The sequence below is a fragment of the Polypterus senegalus genome, chromosome 18, assembly GCF_016835505.1.
Source record: "Polypterus senegalus isolate Bchr_013 chromosome 18, ASM1683550v1, whole genome shotgun sequence".
Taxonomy (NCBI): domain Eukaryota; kingdom Metazoa; phylum Chordata; class Cladistia; order Polypteriformes; family Polypteridae; genus Polypterus; species Polypterus senegalus.
The window spans coordinates 34412993-34440112 of record NC_053171.1 but is presented as its reverse complement, the minus strand read 5'-3'; the positions used below and the strand labels follow the sequence as shown (position 1 = coordinate 34440112).

The following is a 27120-nucleotide window of genomic DNA, read 5'->3' as shown; positions in this document are numbered from 1 at the left end:
GGTGCAACTTTTCCATGAGAATGAACAGAATGATCTTGCTTGTAGACATCCATGTTTAAAATAGAAAGCTCCCAAAGTGAAAGACATGTCTGGTGTAAACAGAGGCTTAGTGGTGATGCATATTGCTTAGACCTTCTAGAGAGGGAAAAAACAGATACAGCCGCAAGCACCATTTAAATAAAAAAGCCAGAGTGTTTTGTTTGTCAGTTACTACAATATTGCTAGGCAATAGATGTCTTAGTTTGTTTGCCTAACATAAACCAGCTAAAACAACAGTGAGTTATATCAAGAAGGAGATTGTGCATTAACAAGAAAAAGTGTTTAATTTCAATTACTGATCAACTGATTAGGTCATTTGCTGAAATCAAAGCATCAACAGCAAAGTTAGGCTTAAAATAATAACACTGGAAAATGCATAATCAGCTTTGCTTTGTGACAAGTTTATCATTTTGATTTGAAGCATTCTGGTATGAGGAATGTCTGCTGTTTTGTACCCCACTGACAAACCCAAAATGACTGTGCAGATCATACGTTTAATTGCATCTAATGCTGCCCACTACACTACAGCTACAGTTGATCAATAAGGTGAGGTCAGACTTCTAGTAGCTCTTTTCTTGTGTCCAGACCATATGACTCAATTGTTTGATGGGTTCCTGGGAGACGACTTGAACAAAGAGGATGACTGTCGGACATAAGCCAGTTTTCCAAGAAAATGAGTCTACAAAGCACTAATCTTTACAATACAGCTATTCAACTGGCAGACCACAAAGGTGCTTCTTTTTGGCCTGTGTTAGCCTGCTGCATTTTTAAGTACTGCTTTTCAAGTAAAAGGCAGTGTTCGACACCCCTCAAAATTTCTCTAACACACAGTAACAATTCTAAAGGCATTAAACTAAAAAGCCAGCAGATTGGATGGGGTTGTGATGTGTCTGCACAATCATTTTTGATTCTTTCCAGACATTTGTTTTGAAATTAAACAAAATGAATGGTTCTGGTTTAGCGTCTCTAAGGAAAGAATATTTAATGAGAAGCTTTTATTGCTTTATCCAATAAAGGTACAATGCCATAAGGATTCTTCAGGCCACATGGCCTGATTTTGAAGTCCAAGCTAACACAACCCTTCATCCTGTCACAAGAACTGGTACCTACAGTTATGACTAAAAGATAATTATTGCCTGTAGGAAAACACTCTATTGTCACAGCTCTGCTAGCAATTTCAATTGAGGAAATGATGGGTTTCAAAGCTATATTCATACCAACCCTCCTTTCAAAAACCAAACTGTGTTTTACCAGCCAGTTCTATCAAGCTTGACAGCTACAAGGGGACTGTACCACCCTGACCTTTACCACTATGAACATGGGGAAAACATCAAAGGTGCACTAGACTAAATGGAGTTAGCAGACATTTCCCACTTGAGAAAGTCACAAAGGTAAAGAGTAATTACCTACATGCCACACTTCTCTATAAGGAACTGTCTACTCCAACTCACTTCCCAAATTTCTGGTAATTCTAGGCTGCAAGATTCACACAATTCCAATTTATTTCTTTTTAGATGTGAAATTTTTGTTTATCTACATTAGCCGAGTTACTTGCCATTGCCCATGTAAGAAAATAAAAGGATGGAAAAGTAAAAAGTAATTACAAATTATACCTGTACATTAGTGAACTTTATTACTCTCACACGTTTTGTAGTTAGTACATAACTATTATTAATATTGGAAAGAACCTTCATATATAATGTTCTTGGATTTTCCTTCTGCTGCAAAAAATCCCAAACTGCAATAAATAACTTCTGAGACAATACTGCTACACCTCAGGTGGATTGGAGTCACGGCAAGTACATTAAGAGGAATGCTCAATTAAAGCAAAAGGTTCAGTTAAACCAAAATCACAACGTGTTTCATGTTGCATCTCTGTTGACAGATCACATTTTATGTCACTTGCTGCAACCCCGTGCCACACCTGATGGGCAACAAGGCCAAAAGTTACATGTCAGGAACCAGACTTAAGATGAGAAGTACCTGTTTGTCACATTGTGAGTCTGTGGCTTCAAAACCAAAATCTTGAATTTATGAAAAACCAAACAAATTATGCTTTATAGATAGTGTGATTGTGTCTAGAAGAGTGTTTGATCGGTACTAAGATTTTGACTTTGGTATAGATGCCAGGTTTCGGACCTCAGTACCAGGTCCCAGCAGCTTTTCACAGCAGCTGCCCCACCACATACACGAGCCATCCCACCAAGGCACTCTCGGCAAATCGATACAAGGAGTTGTTCCCCTTGGAGTCTCCAGCATGTTACATTAATAAAGATGTGGCAACCCCCAACTTTCCATTTTCAAACAAGGTGAATCAAACTCAATCCTGGTTTAGTAAATTGCATTTTTATGTATAAAGTTGCTCGTAGGTATTTGGAAAATAATGTTTCATTTTAATCATAACAGATGAGTAAATCTATAATAAACTTTAAAAAATGTTTTGGAACTGCTGCCTACTTTGAGTATAAATGAACAGCTCTTTCATTTTCTCATTTTAAATTCTGAGTTTTTGATATAAAACATAAAGAGATGTATATGCATGTAACTGATAAAATAGAATGCAAAAACCAAAGTGTGAAGCATCCAGAGACAGCAAGCAGTAAAATGTCATGTACATGCTACAAAGAGCAAAAAAGGCTTGAATTATTGAAACTAGGATTGTATGGCCAACACTAATCTAATATATAAAAACAGCAATACAGCCTCCATACTGAGCCCATAACAAAATATATGAGGGATATCCTCAAATTTTTTAAAAAACAGATAATGAATTGATGGTGTTTACATTTTTCTAAATACAACATCAAAAAAAACAGGCTGCATTTTAAATGCACTGCCCAGACAGTCAACAGCAGGCACTTAGTTTGTTTTGAAAGAAGTCCATGCATACTACTGAAGGGAACCTCATGTTCTGGTAGAAATTCTGCCTGCAAACTTCACCCACATAAACAAAGTTGTGGACTGCTAATGTGTTCTGAAATGTGCACATGTACTTTCGACAATGCTAATTTGTCCAGTATAATCTGTCATCTACTGTATATGGTCCACTTCAACAAATTAATGAAGACCCTGTTCCAAATTCTACATTAACTGAAGTACTGATTAAACTAACATAAAAATTCCAAACTGCCCATTCACAGTTGACTCATGGTTGATTCTCTTCATAATCAATAATCACAGGCTACATTTCTGCTCTAATATGATCATTTCTTCCCATGATGCCAAGTAGTACTTACAATAAGCCTTTCAGCATACTGTGCACACGAACATTCATAAACATAAAACTCGCACTGAGGCCTCAGCTAAGTGGGTAAGGTATAGCCATCCATTCGAGCTACGGATTTTGACATTTCAGAGTGGCTTCTAAAGCTGTTGTCGATTATAATATATGGTCTACAACATTTGCATAACGCAATCTGACAAGTGTAATGCTAAACCACATCAAAACCGAAACCCCTGTCAATGATCACTTCAGCTGGAGAAAATGAAGGTCCACCGTAAATGACTAAGAATGCTTTCACATCTCCATTAGAGAGTTTATTTTAACAGCTGTAGCGGTTATTCTAAAATGTATTTGCTGAGTACATTTATAGATTTAGAGGGTCAGTATTTATTGAAAAACATTTGTTGGTTAAATAATTAGCATGAAATTGTGAATGGCCATTACACTTTATATTAGCATACAACTGGCTTCTCACTTTGCCTTTGCACCAGGATCACTATCTACTAACTATTGTTTTAGCAATAAACCCATCACTTTTATGTTGGAATCCCACTAAAACGCCTTTGCTGCAACACGAAACCTTTGTGGAAAAAACTGGCCTTCAAAGTATTGATTTTCTGGTCACTGACAGATTCAACAAATCAGCATCAACAACATTTGACAAGGTTGGAAAATACAGAGACAGAATTTTGACCATTCCTCTTTCCTCTTTCTAGATCGTCCACAGTCCTGGGTCCTCTCTTATGCACTCTCTTCTTTAGCTCACCCCACAGGTTTTCAATGGGGTTGAGGTCTGGGGACTGAGAAGGCCATGGGAGGAGCTTGATTTTGTGTCTGCTGAGCCATTTTTGTGTAGATTTTGCCATATGTTTAGGGTCATTATCCTGCTGGAAGACCCAATGACGACCCATCTTCAGCTTTCTGGCAGGGACCACCAGATTTTGATTTAAAATGTCCTGGTATTTCAAGGAGTTCATGATGCCAAGCACCCTAACAAGGTTCCCAGGGCCTTTGGAAGAGAAACAGCCCCACAGCGTCACAAATCCTTCACCATACTTTACAGTTGGCATGAGGTATTTTTTTTCCGCATACTCATTCTTGGATTCACACCAGATCCACTTAGAATGTTTGTTGCCAAAAAGCTCAATTTTAGTCTCATTTGACCAAAGTGCACGGTCCCAGTTGAAACCCCAAAACTGTTTAGCAAACTCCAGATGTTAATGTTTGTGATTGTAGGTGAGAAAAGACTTTTTCTTTGCATGTCACCCAAACAGCTTGTTGGCATGGAGGCAGCGTCTTATGGTGGTCATGGAGACTTTGTGACCCCAAGATACCACTCTTTGGTGCAGTTCTCTAACAGTGAGCTTTGGAGAATATTTTTACTTCTCTTACCATCCTCCTCACTGTGCGTGATGTCCTCGTCCAGCATTGTTTGTCACTGTTCTCGTTGTTTTACACTTCTTTATTATTCCTCTGACTGTAGATTCAGGCAGGTTTAGGCAACTAGCTATTTTCTTGTAGACATTACCTGACTTATGAAGGTCAACTCTGGTCTTTTCCATGTTGAAGAGTGGATACGAGCAATAGGACTCTGTGTTACATCATATTTATACCTCAGGGACACAGGAAGACATTAATTACTAATTAAAAGTTCCAATTTACTCTGATCAACTTTATAAACTAAACTAGAAATTACAAAAATGTTTCAATTACATTCATTTTATAGGAATTGTTAGGGGTGCCAATAATTGTCGCACATGATTTTATGTAAAAAAAAAAATTATTTCTTAATGTGACATTTTTTTCCCCAATGAATAAATGTACTTCAATTAAAGGTTGGATTTTTCTCTTTTTTGTGTTGTGAGAGAGATGTTGATGTTCTTACGTACAGAAGTTAAAGCCCGTTTTTCTTTGAATATGTAATCTGCTGGTGTTAAAGTGAGCTGCATATGTGTGATGAAATTTATAAAGAATGAGCAAACACCCAACTGGACTTCCCTGGTCCAGTTTGCATGAACAGCTGTATGCATTAAAGATTCCAAAATGTGGTGTTCATGAGGACTGGATAAAGCAGAAATAGATGGCAACAGCTGTGAGTTGCGTGATGGAGTCACTCAGGAGCCACATGGTGTCCTGTGGCACACTACAAAGCTCCTCCTGGGAGAAAATTGCCCACAGGGAATTAAGGGCCGACAGTTGTAGAACATGTACTATTCAGCTGGTGTCATGCTAACAGACCCAGTGCTTCTGGGTGCAACTACTTTTTTGATCACAGAGTGTAATAAACATGGATATATTTTAATATTTGACAGTAAATTTTTTCCCCCCGTATTTTGGTTTGTAGCTTAAATGTGCTTCTTGCATCTGTTTTGCAATTTCCAATTATACTTTTATCTCTAGCTCTCATATGTTCAAAGGCGCTATGATTAACCTTGTTGCCATTTTTAATCCCCCAGAAGCAATCTTAAAAGTCTGATTTTTTTTTCTGCTCCTCTACTTCCTGAGATGTCAGTTATTAGGGATGAAGGCGTGGCGTGCAGTGTTTGATGGTTCATATTTAATGAATTTGCCTATTTATTCTGTAGACTGAAATTTTAAATCAATTTATTTTGAGTTGTTACCATTACTTTGTACCTCACATAGCACCCTCTTTCCAAAATTTACATTGATGTCAAATAATGAGGATTTGGGCCACTGAAAGAGCCTTTATGAATACACTACAAACTCTACCAACATCTGGAATTATGCAGGAGGGGAGCGCTAAGCCCTACTTCCCCAATCTCTATCTCTGCATTATGAAAGGCATTATTTGCATGACATTCCAATCAGAGAAGGGACATAAAATAAACACAAATAAAATAGAGCACAATTTATTTGTTATTGTTTTCAGAAAAATCTGTTTTTGCCCATCCCAAACCACAATGCTGACACGGTATTTTTGAAAAGAATGCGGCTCTGAAGACTATTTTCAGAAATCTTCATTTTAGGAGTTTGAAAATGACATTATAGAATGGACAAAAGGCAAAAAAAGGAGACAAGTGTTTTAATTTTTAAACGAAAATGTAGTAACGTGGATGGGGTCTTAAATATCCTCGCCAAGGATATCTGGCCATTAATTAACAATATTATTGCATTTAAACTCTCTCTTATGTACATGGATACATTCCCCAAATTCCAGTACTATAATACATTGTACAACTCCAACTCTACCATTCTGTGACCAAAGAAATTTGTTAGATTAACATACTTTTTGAACTACAAATAATAAACATGGCCTGCTGTATTACATGAACAATTACTTACTAAACATTGACAGCATGCGTACAGGTTTTGGTATTTGAAATTTCACCAAATCTTTTTTCAGCACTTGCATCCACCTCAGTTCACACTATGAAAGACACGTGTGTTTATGAAGCAGTCCACTCTGCGCACACTCAATCACTGCCACGGGAGTTGGTGTGAATTCTATGGAAAATGTAGAAGCTTATACAAGTGTGACTTTCTCTTGGTGAAATGACTCATGCATGCGGTTTTACATTTTTTTGGCGCTGGTATGCACCTCACTTATCATTCAACCAAAGCAGACAAACTCTACTTTGTGGTACATGCACGTTGTACGTTTACCCAATCAGCTACCACACATTTACCTGACACAGGTTCCAGCCTGTCCAGTCACTTTGTGCTACAGCTGCACTCGACTACACTTCCATCTTGGATAAGATACAACATGCCCTGGCCCACTTAGCGGATGCCTCTGCAAGTTCACCAATATAGTAAAACTGCTAGAGAATCTTCAAGTTGTTTCTTTGTCCTGAAGGCCACACACAGCTACTATATCTCTCTATTATATGAAAAAATCTTTTGACGCGACAAGACTTTTTAGGAGACGTGATTTTTTGGAAAAGATTTTTTCAAGTCCCACGAGATGAGAATATTGCCATGATATTTTTCAAAATCATGTCCTCCTAACAACCATTTTCAAACAAGACCATGGTACTCTCACCTCTCAGTCGTGTGAATGCTTTTGTCAGACACACTTCCTGCGCTCTCGGCTCTTATAAATTTAAACTTTCTCCTCACTTTAAAGTACCCAATTTAAGAAGACGTATTATGCCCAAATCTTATTGAAGAATTTCATCATGAAGGATTACCAACAAAAAAAATGAGTACACGGACTATCCTAGTACCAAGGAAGTTAAACAAATTTAGGCCGAAAATGTCAATCGGTTACATAGCAAAATGGTTAAATGCGTATTAATAGACTATGCTGAAACAGTTTTTTGGTGATCGTGCTGAAGATGAAAACAACTTACAATATCACGAACAATATCTACATCCGTTAACACCATCTAGTCTTCCACCGCACAAATTGCCATAGAAAGAATGATGCATCCCGCAGATAACATTAAACACCAAAGGAGATTTTGATATGCCATTCGTATTAAAAAGTTAACAGTTTCCTGTTAGAATACATTTTGGAAAGACAATTGACAAATCTCAAAGCCAAACACTTGAAAAAGTCATTTTAGTCAATAAAGAGAAAGAATTGAAATGCAATCACGGGCAGTTATACGTCGCGTGGATGCAAATGTAACTTCACATAAAAATTAAAACCTGTTTAAATCGTACATCCACATCCCCATACGTGAGCGACAGAACCTCAAAGAGACTAGCGCGTAGTGCTGGCCAGGGGGTTTTGGCGAGCGAAGCAATCGCGGGAAAAGCCCCCCAGTATATTATATATAAAAACAGATGCCTCCCCCTGATGCTGCATTTTAAGTGTGCATGTGGCTCTTGCTAAAATCCCTAGTAAAAGCTGATGTCCATCCCATAAGAGAAGGGGTATTTCAAACAGAGTGCAGCATGCTTCCATTACCAAGGCTCTAACTTGTGTTGAATGCACCTTCAAAAGAAGGGCACAAGAACTGGAGACACAGAAGTGCTGTGAAATGTTTCCATTCACTTTTTTAATCCAAGACTATGCAACTATGACTAATTGTAATGGCACCTGAAACACCCAGATCACTTTCAATAAACATGTTTATTACAGCATTAAAAAATAGAAATTTAGCGTAAATAAATAATACTGTCCCAATGAAGGAAAATCTGAGAATTGGAATGAGACTTTATGAGACTTGAGAAGACAATCTGAATAAGGGATTGCACTTTTGATAAAGCACAAGCACTTGCTGATTGAGCGAGAGGTTTACAGTGTAGCTGGGGGAGGTGATCTACTGAACAAGCAAAGCACTGGTGGACAGCGTGGGCTGGTGACGCACCTGATTACTGTTTTGTTTGCATGGTGGCCACTTTTCAGTTCACTTCATCTGCTGATGTAGCACCAACTATTGCATTATATTCACTAGTGGAAGTATACATTTTTTGTAGCCATTATAGATTTTTGTATATCCTGTATAAAGACTGAATACCAAACAAATACAAGGGTGTCAGCCAGTTGGACACTGGCCTATTAAAAAAGCTGCCGACGAAGGTTTGATATGTACACAGATCAATGTCTTAATATAGTAACAGTGAAGCAGATGCTGACAGGGAACTGGAGAAATTTAAAATAGAATGAACAATAAGATGGTAATAATATTCACACTTTGAATTCTCTTATCATCTCAATGACATTTTGGCAGAGAGCTTAAACCCGAATTAAGGTCCAGTTACACACTTCTGGAGGGCTTAAGTTAATAGGATTACCTGTGCTCCAGTTTTTGTATTATTTTATGGCAGGAAGTCCAAGTATAGTAAGGGTCCTGTTTATTGTTGCTTCCTGCTAATCTGGTGGGGTCAGGATGGAGTATTCACAGAACCAGTTAGATTTTATTGTGATATTGCAAATATCAGGGTAGGCACTGAAAAATTCAGCAGGAAGAACTATTTTGAAATTTCTCCTCCTATCAGTTAGTCTGAAAACATCTGGATGTGTATAAAAAAACAGCCCCTGTTACAAATTTTGTACTCTAACAAAATGCTCTTAGAATTTTATAAAAATTCATCCAGCTGTTCTTGCACGATGTGGTAACTGACAAACATTTAAATTTATTTATACAGACTTATGACAGATGTGGTTTACTTTAGTGCAATATATCTTACCATAACTGCTTTATTATACCTCCATTCTTCTGCCCACTTTCATCATTAACTGCCTACAGATGGGGAGATAAAGACTTCAATCTTTACATGAAATCACTTGTACTACAGCTGAAGCTGTGGTTTCGAACTGACTGGTACATTAGCTATTTGACTACACCATTTTTTACTATTAAAATTCTCGTAGTTTTGCAGTGTTCACTTTGTTCACATTTTTAATGAATTCTATATATATTTTGTTAAGTCTCCTGAAGCAGTCTGTTCTATTTGTAATCCTCTTAGATAGAAGGCATACCATGTTGTGGTTGCATCTTTCAAACCAATTTCATTACAGCATAATGGACAGGCTGTAATTATGGTCACACCACCAATTTGAAGACAATGTGCACTCTAGTGCATCTCCTGGTAAACTTCTAGTCCGTCATGAGTTGTGCTGCTAGAGCACAAACAGTTCACTGATCTGCAATCTGTTATTTCAGATGACGTCTCTCCAACCTCATCTGCTCACATTGCTGTATTTAATCTCATAACATGACACTGAGAGATCTAACAGCCACCAGCACTCTAATGTATGATAAACTACAGTTTAAACTACTGCACATCATTATGTTTACCTCTTTCTGTAATAAATCACAGTTTTGTCAGATTGCTTTGATTCTCTATGATTTAGCATTCCTTAAAGAACCTTTACACTCATAGCTCATGTTAGTTCTCCGTTAACAAAAGACAATCACTCTTCAAGTTCTGGCATGTGTTTCCCACAAACACTAAAAATATTAAAAAGGTTACCGCAAATAGGAAAAAGCTACTTTGCTTCTCAGATCAAGACTAACAACTGGATAACATTTTTCAGTATTTTTACATTTTATTTAGGATTTTGCAAATTTGTGCTGACTTCACATTCTGTTGGAAGTATTTGATCAGTTATACATTGCACACTATATGGCCAAAAGATTGTGGACACCTGACCATCTTATGCCAATGAGCTTAATGAACATCCCATTCGAAAACTATGGCCATCAATATGGAGTTGCACCCATACACAGCCGTATCAGATTTGATATGATTGCAACATTAATCTGTACAGTCTTAACACAATAATCAGATATGAGCAAAAAAATTGGAATTGGGTTAGTTTTGAGTCAGTTTTAACTGCAGTCTGAATATACCTTTAGTAGCCAGAGTCAACATATAGACAAACACAACCAGTACAGAATTCTTAACTTGTTTTTACCATCATAACTTTTCTCTAGCATTGCTCTGAAATGGGAGAGCAATTGCCACTTTGTATCCCCCACAGATTATAATTTATCTTCATCTTCTGCAGATAAAATCCTATCACCACATGTCACACGCACACTTTATAATGTAACAGTGACCTTTGTGTCTTAGGTCTGTGACATACAGCAAGAACAGTAAAGAAGACAACAAAACTTTGAGAGGCCATGTGGTTGAACAAATGACTTAGGAAAGTGTTTACACCTGATTCACAAACAATTTAATACAAAGTCTGCAATGATTAGTAAATCAAATTACGATTATTCTTGACATACAGCAATTGTAGTTTGAACTGCCATATGATAAACATTTTAATGTTTCACACATCTAATTTGTTATCAAGGCTAAATGTATAATAATAAATCACAGGAAAAAAGGTATTTTAAATATATGTCAACTTAATGGTAGACTGGCAGATTTACAAAGTGATTAAAAAGGCTAATGATTGGTCAGTTCTAACATGATCCCTACATGTTTTGAGCATCCAGTAGACCACAACTTCAATTTAGCAGACTGCAGACAAAGCTGCTCACTGCTGCCAACACATGCAGTGAATGTAGGTTATATATATAGCATTTAACACATTCAAACTTACACAACAAACATTCACATTATTTTGTGAAATGAAGGTCACATTTCATATTCATTTCCCAGAATTAAAATATAAAGAAAAATTTTGTTCACATTCAAAGTACCAACATTCTCATTGTTTTTCCACTGCTGGAAAAAAAGTTACAGAAATATTTCTTCTTAAATGTTCAATTTTCTACAGCTACTAGTAGTACTAGGGTGTTGTACCGTGTTAGCCATTATGAATGTAGAGAAAAGCCAAGCAAAATGACACCTTTTATTGGCTAACTAAAAAGATTACAATATGCAAGCTTTCGGCAAGTCAGGCCCCTTCTTCAGGCAAGATGTAATCAGTCAGTGCACTCCAAAAGAGGGTACAATATCAGTAATTTAGAAGATATTAAACATTGACTTGAATGACTTCAGATACTTACATCTTGCCTGAAGAAGGTGGTTTTCATTGGGTCATTATTTATCGCCAGCCAGTTACACACAGGACAACCGACCACACATATTTCGACCATTGAACAGAAACCTCTACGATTGCTACGGAATGACAACAGCATCATTATCACACCAGCCGACAAAGGAGGCGCAACAGTCGTATTAGACAAGGAACAATACAACACAGCTATGGAAGAAATGCTTTCTGACACCAACACTTATCAACAGCTGAATGATGACCCAACGAAAACCACACTTAATAGAATAAACACTACTCTGACCAAACTCCGAAACAACAACCACCTGGATGCACAGAATTATTACAAAATGAAATCCAACGATGCTAACTGCCCTGAATTTTACAGACTCCCAAAAATACATAAAACACCACTGAAATTCAGAACAGTGGTCAAACTAACAGGACTATCTTACAACTTGTCATGCCAATGGGATTGCAGTTATCAGGACTTCTAGCAGAACTGGTAATGCAGTGATTTGAAAACGTGGCTCTATCCCAGTTCACACCCAAAATTTGGATTCGCTACGTAGACCACACATTCGTCATACTAAAAAGTGACCAGCTGAATGAGTTCTACAACCAAATCAACACAATATTCCCTGCAATCCAATTCACCTTGGAAAAAGAAATGAACCGACACATCAGCTTCCTGGACATCCACATTGAAAGAAATAATGACGCCACCCTGACCACAACTGTTTACCATAAAGAATGCTATGCAGACAAGATATTACACTTCGCCAGCAACCACCCAGGATCTCATAATTGGAGCTGTGTTAAAACTCTATTCAGAAGAGTGCACACCCATTGTAATACGAAGGAGACAAAAATGAATGAAAGACGCTATCTCTTCCGTCTTTTCACTTCAAACGGATACTCAAAAACATTCATTAATCGAAACTTACACAGAAGATGCCAAAAAAACTCAGCAAACAATTGACTTGAACCAGAACCCCCACCCCACCTGGTACTCACTCCCTTATCACCACAAGGTGTCTGAAGGTGCAGCACGCATCCTGACCAAGTCAGGCGTCAGAATAGAACACAAACCCACGAACAATCCTGTGCACGGTGCTCTTTAATGCTAAAAACAAGAAATCGGCGGCACAAACCACGAAACGCAGTTTACAGCATTCAAAGCAGTTCTTGCCCAGCGGTATACATAGGACAGACATCAAAAAGATTCACAACACTTAAACGGTAACATCGCAACGCCGTCAAAAGAAAGGACTCATGATCACTGATCTATACGCATACTAAATCAACAGGACATACATTTAACTGGGACAATGTACAAGTAAAATTTAAGGGCAGTACTAAAAGTGCCAGAGAGCTGGCCGAATCTTGGCTATTAAATGAGAACGCCATCAACAGACACTTGGACATAAATCCAGCATATCCAAACTTAAGAACATGTTCATAATAAATAAAACTTTACACCCAATAACCCTCACCCAACCCCCACCCGATCACACTGACTTTGCCACCTCCCCGCCCGAAATGTAACTTTTGCTATATATTGCCTTTGATTCTTGTAAGTCTAAGCATTATCCACTGATGAAAGCTCAGGAATAAAAACTACTTTATGATACGTGATTCATTTTTTCTCCCTTTGTGGATCTGCAGCTGCAAATATGCAAAGTGTATCACATACCTTCTCTTCCATATTACATTATATATATATATACACACACACACACATATATATACACACACACACACACATAAATACATACATACATACAGACTCATACATATACAGTGATCCCTCACTATATCGCGCTTCGACTTTCGCGGCTTCACTCCATCACGGATTTTAAATGTAAGCATATCTAAATATATATCATGGATTTTTCGCTGGTTCATGGATTTCTGCGGACAATGGGTCCTTTAATTTATGGTACATGCTTCCTCAGTTTGTTTGCCCAGTTGATTTCATACAAGGGACGCTATTGGCGGATGGCTTAGAAGCTACCCAATCAGAGCATGTATTACGTATTAACTAAAACTCCTCAATGATATACGATATGCTTCTCGCACGGTGCTTGATTGTTTGCTTTTCTCTGTCTCTCTCACTCTCTCTGCCTGACGGAGAGGGTGTGAGCAGAGGGGCTGTTTGCCTAGAGGACACGGATGCTCCTCTAAAAAATGCCGCTTTATCGCGGTGCTTCGCATACTTAAAAGCCCAAAAGCACGTATTGATTTTTTGATTGTTTGCTTTTCTCTCGCTCTCTCTCTCTCTGACATTCTCTGCTCCTGACACGCATTCTTTGAAAAGGAAGATATGTTTGCATTCTTTTAATTGTGAGAAAGAACTGTCATCTCTGTCTTGTCATGGAGCACAGTTTAAACTTTTGACTTGAGGGCTGTAATAATGTTAACAGTGTGGGAGAGTTTATAAGGGCTTAAAATATATAAAAATAACTATACAAACAAATGGTTCTACTTCGCGGATTTTCATCTATCGCGGGGGGTACTGGAACACAACCCCCGAGATCGAGGAGGGATTACTGTACTAGCATATATATAAAAAAAAAAAAACACATCTAGTCCTATTTTCCACCATGTTACTTGGTAATTTACTCCAAGAGTCCAATGGTTCTTTCTGTAAAGAAAAACTTTGTAACAATTGTATGAAATCTGCCTTTAACAAGTTTCGAGCCATGTATGGTGTTCTTGTTGCAGAATTTAATTTTTAGGTAACAACTGAGATCAATTGTACTCATTCCTTTCATAATTGTAAACACTTCAATCATGTCACCTCTTAATGTGCATTTGTTTTAACTGAAAAGGTTCACCTCCTTCAATGTTTGCTCAGAGCTGACACTTCTCTGTCTTGGAATCGGCCTACTCGCTCTTCTCGAGACTTTCTCTAGGGATGCTATGTATTTTTTGTAATATTGGCAGACCAAAACTGTACACAGTACTCCAGATGAAGCCTTGTAGTGATTCTAACATTTAAAGCATGTGCCTTCTTGACTTGTACTCCACACACTGTGAAATATAACCACACATCCTACCAGCCTTCTTGATTGCTTCTGTATACTGTCTGGATGACAGTGATGAGTCCTCATCACGTATACTTTCACGGTTCAGACCCCCCCACTATGTATTCAAATCTAATACTTTCACTTCCTACACGTGATACTTTACATTCACTTACAATAAATTTCATCTGCCACAAATCTACCCAAGCCTGTATGCGCTTCAAGTTTTTCTGTAATAATTTAGCTGATTCTACATCATCTGGCCTTCCACCTAGTTTGGTTTCCTCTGCAAATTTAACCAGCTTATTGATTATATTCTGGTCTTATCTTATGTATATTAAAAAAAGACAGTGGCCTCAACACTGATCCCTGCAGGGCACCACTTTCAGCATCAACATGTAGTGAATACATACTTTAATTTGGTCAATTGTGCAGGCCTAAATCTAATATAGTTGCATGAACAAATTTGTTAACACTTTGTAATTATTTAAATATTGCTTTTAATGTTGTGGCCAATTGAATGAATTATAACACGAACCTTGAACAATGTATAGCAGTTACCTAAAAAATGCAGGCCTTTATATACATCAAACCCCTTGTTTCACCCAGGTATTTTTGACTATGCACCTCTGACTACCACAGATTAAACCTCTAGAAGTCTCTAGTCCCAGAAATGTGGCTACTTAATATTGGTTTATGTGGCTGCACCTCCTTTGGTTTAACTTTTGTGCTGCTTTAAGACTCTAAATTGACTTATGTAGTGGGATCTGTTTTTGTCTGGTTCTTCTTAGGACTTCGCAATGGATAAGCATGTTGGAAAAAATATTTAGATGAACAACTGCCCCCTGAAATCCACAAGTAAACTAAGTTCTATCAAGCAGCATTGCTCTACCACCTATCAGCAGGACCTTTAACAATTAAAAAAATTAAAATATTAACCAACACTCCCACCATTTTTCAGGGAAATGGGAAGGCATGAACAAACATGAATGGTTGGTAACATAGTACAGAGTTTGCTCAACACCACAACAAGTGCTCCCAGTGGACATGCAATTTGCAAGAAACAAGAAACCCTAATGGGATATGATGACCCTCAAAAAGGGAAACCCTGCCAGGTTTTCAGAACCAAAGGAATTATTTTCACTTCGTTATAATATACAGTAAATGTTTACCATCTGCTGGTTTCAGAAGTTAGTCTGTAGAGATTTATGGAACCACAAAACCATTGGTGATTTGAGGACTGCAGAATCATCTTTCTTACAGAATTTACAATCAGGTGGAAAATAATGCCCTTAATATCTGAAAAAAAAAGTTCTCTCCATGATTTGACAGCATTAAATAAAATGACCTAAAAATCCAATACTACATACATTTATCTAAAGAATAAATTGATGGATTAATGGATGGATAGATAGACAGTCAATCAAATCAATATTTATTGATAATTTTACTCACCACAATAAAGACTTCCTTCTCCACAGGCAGTCCTACTGGCAGCCAGCCATTGGTGGCCCTTCTACGGCTGATCCTCTGCTGTTTGCCCGTGGCTGCAGTGTGCCCAGACACAAGTTCATTTCTGGAAAGGTGAGGGCAGCCAGTGGTGCTGCGAACCCCTGAACGTGAGCCACTTGGGGGTTTAGCACTTTGTGGGCACTCCCGTGCCACCTTCAGCTGAATCTGTGGCTGACTGGGATCTGACAGTGGTGTCTGCAGGTGTGGCACAGACTGGGCAGCAGGGGGCACCGTGGGTACAGGACATCCTGAGAGGGGCAAAGTCGGAGAAACTGGAATTGATGGGTTGCGTTCATCCAGGGAAGTGGAGTAGGCCTCTGAAAAATAGAGGGCAATCATTAAAGTGCAAATAGTAATGCAATACGTTTGCTATCTGGGACAAAACAAATCTAAACAGTTAAGTGGATCAAGTTAAGGCTCATTAATTCAGTTTACAAGCCATGTCAGTGGAGACGAGTATAATTTACAGACCTGTTAAAACCCTCGCTATCAACATTAACATCATAATTAAAAAGCCCTTGCACCATGCTGATTGCAGAAGCTGATGTGCTTCACAAGATTATTTTATTTCAACAAACAGAAAGATAAATGATTAAATAAAAAAAAAAAAGATATATATCTGGATCAGAGGGCCATAACAAACAGTTGACATCTCTGTCGATCACACATGTAACACGGCTTTAAAAAAAAAACAAAAAAACACTGATGTAACAACCTTACTAGAAAGCCGCTGAGCAGCTTAGCATTTGTGACAAGTAAAGAAACGCTTCTGTTGATGAGAATAAAAGCAAAGCGGGAGCACCCTGGAGACATTACCATACAGATCTGGATACCCTGACACGTCTTGTGATCTAGTTGATGTGGCTCTCCAGCACTATGACACTGAAAATGTTACACTGATGACCTTCTTATCAAAATAAACTTTATGAAAGGGTTTGCTTTAGTCACAAATCACCCCCAAAAAATCTATTAAACTAACCACCACTTGAACAAATATTTTCATTAGGAAATATTCTAGATACACAGCATTGATGCGACCACAAATTCTTGAATCCGACATCAGCACAACACAAGAGAGGTAAATATTCCTAAAAGTCATCATTTCATTAGGACAATCTGCTGTCCTCCAATGTGAAGTCACTAAGTAAATGTTAAGAACAGCCTGTCTGGCTTTCATTCTCATCTTCTTGGCTATATTAACACTCTGAACAGATTGTCCTCTCCAGAATGTGGAATCACTAAAGTGATCTTTAGAATATATTTTCCCAACTCTCTCTTGGGATTCCACAACAAAATTAGTGTCACTCTACCCCAATGGAAAAATTCTAAATCTCTCATCACAAAGGGATATGGGCCTTTAGGCCGAGATTTGATTTCAAGCTGAGATGTCTCCACTATACAGGTGTGTCTCTGGGTATTTCTATAATTGGAATGAGTGAATGTTAGGTCGTGTATTGGTACACCCTGTCCCAGGATTAACTGTGCTCGCATAAAAGGCGGATACTTGTCTTGTATGCATTTGCCGCACAAATACGCTATCTGAGGCCATGAATGGGACGAAGAAGGTCTCACGACTGATTACTTAACCCTTTAAATCTCACTTTCAAAACAGCAACATCATTATTAATGCCCTTCATTGTCATCTATCCACAGCAATAAAATGAACCTTAGGTTTCTGGTTTTTGTTTTTTTATAGTAATTTGTAAATGTATTCATTATGTGGTATATGTTTACCCAGTTGCAATTGTCCAATCTGCATATAAAAAGGCATAAATAAAGGCAAGGAAACTACTTTTTCAAATTAAGAGTGGTTGCAGTCTTATCATGCAAAAACCTAAAGGCTAGAGATACCAGCAGCTACACCTAATGGCTTGGGGACAAACTGGTATAGAATGACGTCCTGTGACACATTCAAACAACTCATTCACAACTACAACTTCTGGAAGTCAAAGTCTATGGAGGATTTTGAAAGACTGTAGATAACATCTCAAACTAGCTTATACTCACTCTGTCAAAGTCTAGAAGGTACTGCTCATTAAGTAAGGTTGCTTTCGTTACATGGGTATCTCCTGGCAATGGCAGGTGTGTCTGGTGAGGCATTCTTACTGAACAATGGTACCAGACATGGCTACTTTGAAAGCAATGTGAAATGTAACAGCATCTCCTTGACATATTATAAAGGAGTGAGAAACATCACAGAGAGTGGCATTTGACACAATGTTTCATCTGGAAGCTTTTGATTTGCTTGGCCTTGAAAGAGTGGTTAACATAGGAAGTTTTATTTTAGCCAAAAGGACAAGGAGAATGGAAACAATCACAACAAAAACTTAAGGTCAGAATAAAAAGATGCAAAAACCTTGATAAATGGCAGTGTAAAATATAAGAGGTGAACAAATATGACAATCGGGTTCAATCAGTAAATCTGCCAGCAATTCTGATGCCAGGGCTACTGTGATTAATTGAATAAAAACAACAGGAAAAGAATTATACAGTAAAAATAAATAAATAAATTAAAATATCCTAAGTATACAAATGAACACGTGTTATGGTAAGAAACATCGATAGCAGATGCCATCTCTTACAATAGATGAAATGGGTTTATGAAAAAATCCCTAATAAAAACAGCAGGTAGGTTACTATGACAACTGTACCCACCCCACCTTTCTTCTGGAAAATGACTGCAAATTTTGATTTAGCATCTCATTTAACTCTAGCAAAATCATATATAATATATATATTTTGTGTGTATATATATCTCGTCTGTACCAAGGAAGCTAGTCTGAAAAACCTAATTGGGCTTCAAGCAAACTAGCTAGTAACATTTATTTGCATCATCCTATTTTAAGAACTTTTGGCTAATTATGGTGATTACTGTGTCTTTCATGGTTTGTATATAGGACCTGATACAATGAACTCACTAGTGATTTAACACGTGTAGCCTGAAGGGGGACATTCCCAAGTAGTAAACCTCGGACCCAAAATGGTCAAGGAGCCCAAAGTTCTAAAACAGAGAGGTTTATCTCTCTATTATAAAAAGAAATCCTGGAAAGCAAAAGCAAGGCGACGATACATGATCTTCTCGGAAGTTCTCGGTAGACATTTAAAAGACCCGCGAGACAAAAGGGACTTGCCACAGAGCATCTCGCGGGGACCATAAACATGAGACTTGGTGCCAAGAGATTGGCCCAGGGCCATCTCGCGGAGACATAGAACATGAGATTCTTGAAAGACACGTCCTACTTACAAAAGATATCAGATAAGAGCACACCCATCAAAAAACTGTCAGTCGCAGTAAAAGCATGTAGTGCACACAGATCCTGTGCTCTCAACACATATAAAACGTATAAGGACAATACGGAGAATAGAGACCCAAAGGCGATGGAAAGAAAAAAAGGCAGATAAGAGATTATGAAAGCAATGTAATTCGAAAGGCTCAAACAAACGATGGTGCGATACACATGCAGAGAAAGGTACAGAATATGAAAGCAGTAAAATTAGAAAGTATTGTAGCATCCCAGCCAGACTGAGGCCTTTTTGGTTTTAAGTGACTGTTCGGTCCGATTGAGGGAGAGCGGAGTACAGAACGGAAGACTGATAGCGGGGTATTGATTGATGCGGTAAGGGGGGAGGAGCGAGACGCGGGTGATGAGGGATTGAAGAGGGTGCTAGAAAATTGTGTTTGGGGTTACGAAGTCAGCGATGTTCAAGTAAAACTTTTGTGACACTTTATCATGTCAGTCGCTACAGTATCAAAGAAAAGATAGAAAAGATCGCATTACCGCAAAATAAAAGGTGATTAACCATCAGGACCAGGTGTAATTGAAAAAACAGCAGGACAAATCGAGGTCAGAAATAAAAGGCAAACAGTAGACAACAAAGTCATTTCGCATTCGCATCATTCAATACACAAAACGTGGATTTACACAATAATAGACCATACACTATGAGAATCTGTGGTCCCGGAACAGTTAAAGCAACAACAAGTTGAATTTCAATGAATACACAATTCGGTCAGGTGTATATTTATGATCACAGAGAAGCGATGCAAATTTTAACAGGCAAAAAGTTAATGCATATATTCTGCGAATAACATTACACAACAAAGGAAATCGTGATATGCCATTCGTATCAAAATGTTTACAGTTTACCATGTGAATAGCTTTTGCTAGGACAATCAATAAATCACAGGGACAAACGTTAGAAAAAGTTGGATTATTTATTAGAGAAACAGAAACAATATTCACTCATGGGCAGTTATACGTTGAGTTGTCACAATGTGTCTCCAAAAAATATTGTTTTTAATGAAGCTTTTAAGTAAAAGTTCAAATAATGAAATTGAAACAATTCCAAAGGAAAAAAAAATTAAAATTGTATGTCTGATTAACTAAACACAGGGGTTGGCAAGCAAAGCGAGCAGGGGGCGAAGCCACCTAGTTAATACAAAAAATGGGAAATAAGGGTACAAGGAGAAGACCTAAACAATTCTGCTGCCTTTCTGGGTCTAACTACACAGATATTATCCTATCTGCCTAGCAGCATAGCTATCCCACTTGACTACCTTACTGAAACTCCTGCTTCATTCTTCAACACCAAACCCACACATGCCTACAACCACCCACACCTCGTACCCCCGTCAGCCCGAGTCTCTCTCTTCTTCAGCAATTTGTCTCAAGTCTAAACTCTCTTCTACAGAGCCTAGAAAGGCCTTTTAAAACTAATCATCAGGGACAGGCTCCTGGACCACCAGGAGAGTCTCAGGGAACTGAGGCCATCCAGGCAGAGCTCAGTTTAGGGGCATCAGGTGTTCCGGCAAATCCAACCCTTACTTAAGGTGCCAGGCCATCCCTAGGTTTCCTGTCCCACAGGCGCCGAGTACTGGGGCCTCTCACTTGCTGTGGCTGCAATGCCTGTCCAGTGAAGCGCCATAATAAATTTTAAAACTGAGTAAAGGTACTGATCCCTCACTACGACACTTGCTATTTGAGCACTGCCCGACTTGAAAATATTATCCAGATTGTATACTTTTCTGCTTTATAAAGTCCAGTTGTCATTAGCTCCACAAAAGTAGCAGTATTTGCTGCAAATTAAAGTCCAAGGCAGCCCAGGCTACTTAAGTGCAACTTTGGTCTAGATTAGTCATATTAATTATTAACTGTTGTTCAATTAACTCACGTTAAGATTTTAAACTAAACAATGTAATCCATTATACAATTACATTTGTTTTGGGAAATTTAATTGCCATGCTGCAATACCACACGTGTTGTTCACTTCAAAAGACACTGGGGGATAGTATTTACGCTGCCTACTGGATCTTTTTGCATCCAGAAGCAGAAGAGATGCCCACAGTGAAAATAAAGTTTGCTAAATAGGGGTTTGGAGTAGAAGCACTTCAACCAAAAGGATGAACATGACTGCTGCAAATTTGTTACAACTGAACTGAAATACCAAAGGAAGCACATAAACACTGCACCACCACGCACAAAATAAAGCATCATGGTTGCAAGTTCAAACTCCAGTAACTTACCATATCAGCAGCAATAACAAGATTAACCGCCAACTGTCAGAGTAAATAACACAGAAGGTGTATGGCAATCAGCATGGTTGACAGCAAAGATTTTCAGTAGCTAATCAATTATCATGAGCCAGCATACCACATTCCATCTAGAAGTATTGTCAACATTTTGTCACATTTTATTGAGGAGACACAAGATCTGAAAACCTAAGTTAGCAACAGTCAGTAAGCTAGCAGTCACAATGAAACTCTGGATGACACTAAGAACCAAGAACTATCTTACACAAGAACATGCCTCTAATATAGATGAAGACTGACAGATGAAATTACTTGTACTACAAACTCAAAAAGTGCGAGCAAGACGCGGAGCCAACAGCTTTGTTAAGCATTGAGTTGCAAGCGGTGGGAATTGCCAGTTATCTCTTAATACAAAATTTTCCTAATGTTTTGGTCACAGAATGAGAATATGAAATTTTTTATATTACGTTTAAGTATAGTGATTCAGTTCTACAATACGCTGCAATTTATTGCCATTTCCATTTGACGTCTAATAACTGACATTGGAATGCTTCAGGTTTAAAATATTCTTTGAATATATGCATATCTGCATTTACAATTCTTGCAGCTACATGCATGCATGCTAGTATTAGGTACTTACAGATTATTACATTTCCATATTCTCATCAAAAATTTGTACAAAAGCAAAGTGTACTGAACATTATACACCACTTAAGTACTGATAAATGTTCCATGTCAATTAATAATGAGGAAAACATCCTGCAGTGCTTTGCATCCTCTTTTTTTGTTTCATTTAAAGTTCATTGCCTTTCTTTAGCTTGTGTGGTTTTGCTGCAGCTCTGGCAGAAATCCACTTTGGCCAATATGGTCAGCAGCAAAGCAAGCATCCACCAGAGCTTCAAAATGATAAGAGACTGCAAATGAAGATTTTAGCTTCTTATTTATTTCTTTAATTATGTCAGTGTGTGAATTCTGAATTCAACATAAATTAGCAGTCAAACACTCCTGTCAGGTTGAACTGGATAACATTACTATTTTGTAATACACCGAGTACTTGATTCTAATAAGACAATGCCTGCAAACTGTATGTTTTATAGGCAGCTTTTTCATCATATAAGACTTTAAAAGGTACACTTAAACATGGACAGACCATTTAGAATAGGAATCTCTGCAGCAATGCTAGTGTTTGCCAGCCACTGGTCTGCAATTTGTTTAGTTTTTTTTTTTCTTCATTCCAGGGAATGGCATATTACAATCATTCCCACTGCTGTATAAAGTCTTATTTCACTATACTCTATCGATACTACGAGTACAAAAGTAATGACAATGCACCCAAATAAAATCTGATAATGAACCTCAGTGTAACAATGGCACATTGTCATGACAAACATTGTTAAGAATATACTGCATAGATTTTTCCCCTATCCTGACAAACTGCTATAGTCATGGGGAACTGTGGGCCTGGTAACAAGTGTCACTTGCAAGCTGCAAGTTAGTGGTAATGATGGACGAAATTTCTATCTTAACCATGCTACTTGAATGTATTCTGAATGTCTGTCTTAAAGTGGCTGTTCTTAATTGTCAGCCTTACAGTTAACTGGAGGCACAACTAACTCCTCTGAGCATCAAAATATGCTTATTATCAAACAAAAATGAACCAAAATTGTAGAGAGTTTCTAGACCTATTTTTAAAACAAATTCCTGCATACTTAATGCAAATAATCTTGCATTATTTACTGAGCTTGCATGCATGGTCAACTGTTTATAATTAATTTTTATTAATTGATCAAAGGCATTTCGCTATGAATTATGAAATGTGATAAAAAAAAAAATCTTAATCACTAGTCCAGACTTACTTAGGAAATGGTCAAAAGTCAATAGTAGACATTATAATGCAGAGTATACTGATAATTGACTCTAAGCCCTATCTCTGCTTGCTGTTGGACAACAGACCTAGATATTACGTTGGGATTCATATAAAGTGTCACCTCTCCATAGAATGTGGAAAGCATTGCTTCTTGAGCTATGGTAGCCTCATGCATAATCTGCCAGGGTCTATGATGTCTACTCTCCGAATATACAAGGAATATTTTCATACATCCAGGGTGTATATAAGAGTAGCTTCAGAATCGCCTGTTACTTTTGTACACCTGGAATGCTTTAAACTAACCACCTGGTCTCAAGATTACCAACAACCACTTGATTTTTACAAATAAATGATCATGGCAAGATAAATCAATATATTTCCAATGCAAACTCAAACTCCTCATCCAACCTTGCTTGACCTTTCATCCATCAATCTGTCCATCCACCCATAATTTATATTCAACCCACTTATCCAGTTCAGGGTAGCAAGGAACAGATCACAAAATGGATACCAGTCCACTGATTTGCAAACTTTAATACACACCCATACTCACTCACACTGGGTCGATTCAGAGTTGTAAATTAGTCTCATAAGCACATCATTGGATTCTGAGATGAACACCAGCATACCCGGAGAAAAACTTACACACAGAGCATAAATATTGCTCTGGACTCTGCAGCAGTAACGCAGAAGAACTGACTACATACAGCACCACTATGCCCCTCTCCCTCCCCATTTAGTCTAGTTATCTCCAATTAGCAGTAAGCCCAATGCACAGCACTCTTGCGACAGTAATGAGTGTAACTGACATGTACAACAAACATGGTAAAAGCCCACGCATATTTTCAGAAAAAATAAAGCACTTCTTGTAGGTAAAATTTTATTTATTTATTTCAAACAGTGTATAGCCCTAGCATAGTCTGCAATTATTGATGGGTCATTTGAAATGGCCCAACTCATAATTGCTTTTTCATCCAGTAGTCTAAAGGCAAACAATGCCAAACTAAGGAAACCAAATTACAAAATTCCACTCTTCTCTTTAATAGAAGCTATCAGTTAAAATAAAAAACTTACCCTCTTAATAGACAGACGTTTAATTTTTAGCTCCAGACATTTTTTAAAGTTTGCTTTTCCAACTCCATTCCTCCAAAAAGGAGGTTAAAACTCACCAGGTATGCAAACTAAGGAGAGACTCATCACTCACACTTAAAATTGTTATGAGTAGCTCCACACTAAATTGACACTGCAATTATGTACTTAGATTGCGATCACAGACTGTACTGCTTAATAGGTTTTCAGGAATCAGACAACCAATGTGAGCCCAATAGACTTGAAAAATGGGAAGATCTGAATAATGAGATGCTCTCTGACTTTTACCTTTACACTTTATCATACAGAAATTACATTTTAAACATGACCTGCATCAGGGAAATAACCAGGATCCTTCTAGCAAGGGAATAACAACGAGTAGTGATTAAGGACTTCTATGAGATCTGTGATGGGAAACATCTATTTTTCAGAGAATGACACTCTTTTAGCATACATTAGCCCAGACACATATGCATTCGAACACATTTGAGCAGATATGATGTATTAACTACACACAGCTGCCATATTCTCCCTATGGGCAATTTTACGGAATACGTTCAGCACATCAAATAGCACCTTCATGCTTTATTAAAGGCATAACAGAGTGTCTGGACTCGCTACACTGGGTATTTTTAAGAGGATAACTTGTGCTGGAGAAGCATGTGGTGTTCATGCTCGGTTCACATATACCGCCATCACTTGAAACGTTCCACAATCAAAACATTAAAAAGCTATAGAGTGAGAATTTTCTTCAGGTTGAAACTGTTATGCCAGTCCTTGTGCTTTACTGTTCAATACTTATAAATTAAAGTGGTTTACAGCCTCTATCTTTTGATTTACGTATTTCTTTATTTACCAAGTATTCAAGTGTAATGGCCTGCTGAACTATAAACTTGTTTGTGGTAATGGCCATGAAAAACAATATCACGTTTTCACGGAAAACAGAGGTATCAAAACATCCGTGGAAAAAAAATGTCAAGATTACTTGTACTGCTTAATCCTCACGTCAGGTATCCAGCTATATTCTCACAGCCTTCCAAACACATGTATTTTGGCTACAATATTGTTAAATAAACCACTTCTGGACAATCATTTTGTGAACAACTGAGAAGTGCATTCAAAAAGCTTTTGCACTGAAGTCAAGCATCTCCCCTCATTTCCTCATTTCTCAGCCATCACTGCAAACAATGCAGCATCAGTAACCAATTGAAAAATATAATAGTAATTTTGGGGTGGAAATTTTCTTTTAAACTGTAACTGCATTAAGCACAGGCCCGGACACAGGTAGGATTATCTATAGTTTTTTTCCTTCATATGAAGGTATGATCACATTATATTAACTTACTTGCAGGAAGAATAATTCACTCTAATGGCTGACATTTTGTCAAAAATCTCAGTTATACAACTGAACTTGGATTATAAATAGCATGAAAGGGGACCACCTTCCTTGCAATAGCCACAAGAACACATACAGCAACAAAACAACTGAAGAAACTGAAGTGAAATGAATAAAGTAAAATGAATCTCGATGAGATCTCTTTTTCAACCTTTATTTACATTAAAATTTAGTATGCAGAAATACTTTTACAGTTTTACAACCATTGTCAAAGGGTATAAAATGACAACAAGTAAGGTGGGTTATAAACAAAAAATATTACATATGCTACTAAAGGATCCTCAGAAAATGCATTTTTGGCATCACTAGTGAGACTGATTGTAGGACACACTTATGCAGAAATTCACCCTTCATTTGAAGTGATTCAACTATCCCTACCGGTTGGGATGTGAAGAACAGTCCATTTGGACACAAGCAGAATGTTCATACAGACATTGACTAAGATCAAATTTAAACCCAAGAGGCAGGTGCCCTACTACTGTGTCAATATGCATCTGTACATGTGAGATTCCCTATCTCTATGTTGAGTAACATCCATTTTAAAATCACCCCATTGCTAGAACAGGGCCACCACCAGTCTGTTAAAAAAAAAAAAAAAAAAACTTATCTGGCCTGTTAAAATGTATTTATCACCACAGATATGTGTTTCTGAGCACCAATGCATTGATTTCAAATTCTTCAAAGAGAAAATGGCTTGCTGTCACATCACATTTAGAGGCCCCTGAAAATTTTGTGCTTCGAAGCTTCACTATGTACTGAGAATCCACTACAACACTTTCCCAACTAGCAATTATCTACAAACATCTTTCTCAACCTTAAAAAAAGAGAAGAGTTGATGATGAAAATAGACAGCTTAATAATAATTGGAGTGAGAAATAACTATTTGTACCTGTTTTAACAAAACCTGTCTGCTCTGTAACGAGTCTGTTATTGTCATGAAAGAATACAATTTGGGAAGGAATTTTAATACAGAGCACTCAAACTTTGACACGCATTTTCCAGCAGGCTCAGATGTTTGTAGACATAAAGTGCAAAGCTTAGTAATGAGCTATGAAAGCAGACGAGCT

The 27120-nt window shown here is 37.7% G+C and overlaps 1 protein-coding gene across 1 annotated transcript in view; it reads right to left on the bottom strand.

Annotated features, from left to right (window-relative positions):
* bahd1 (bromo adjacent homology domain containing 1) overlaps positions 1 to 27120 on the bottom strand; it is a 164629-nt gene that overhangs the window by 17902 nt on the left and 119607 nt on the right. The window contains exon 5 of the mRNA XM_039742187.1: positions 16115 to 16488. Coding sequence (XP_039598121.1) covers positions 16115 to 16488 — 374 coding nt within the window. The remainder of the gene's footprint in view (positions 1 to 16114; positions 16489 to 27120) is intronic.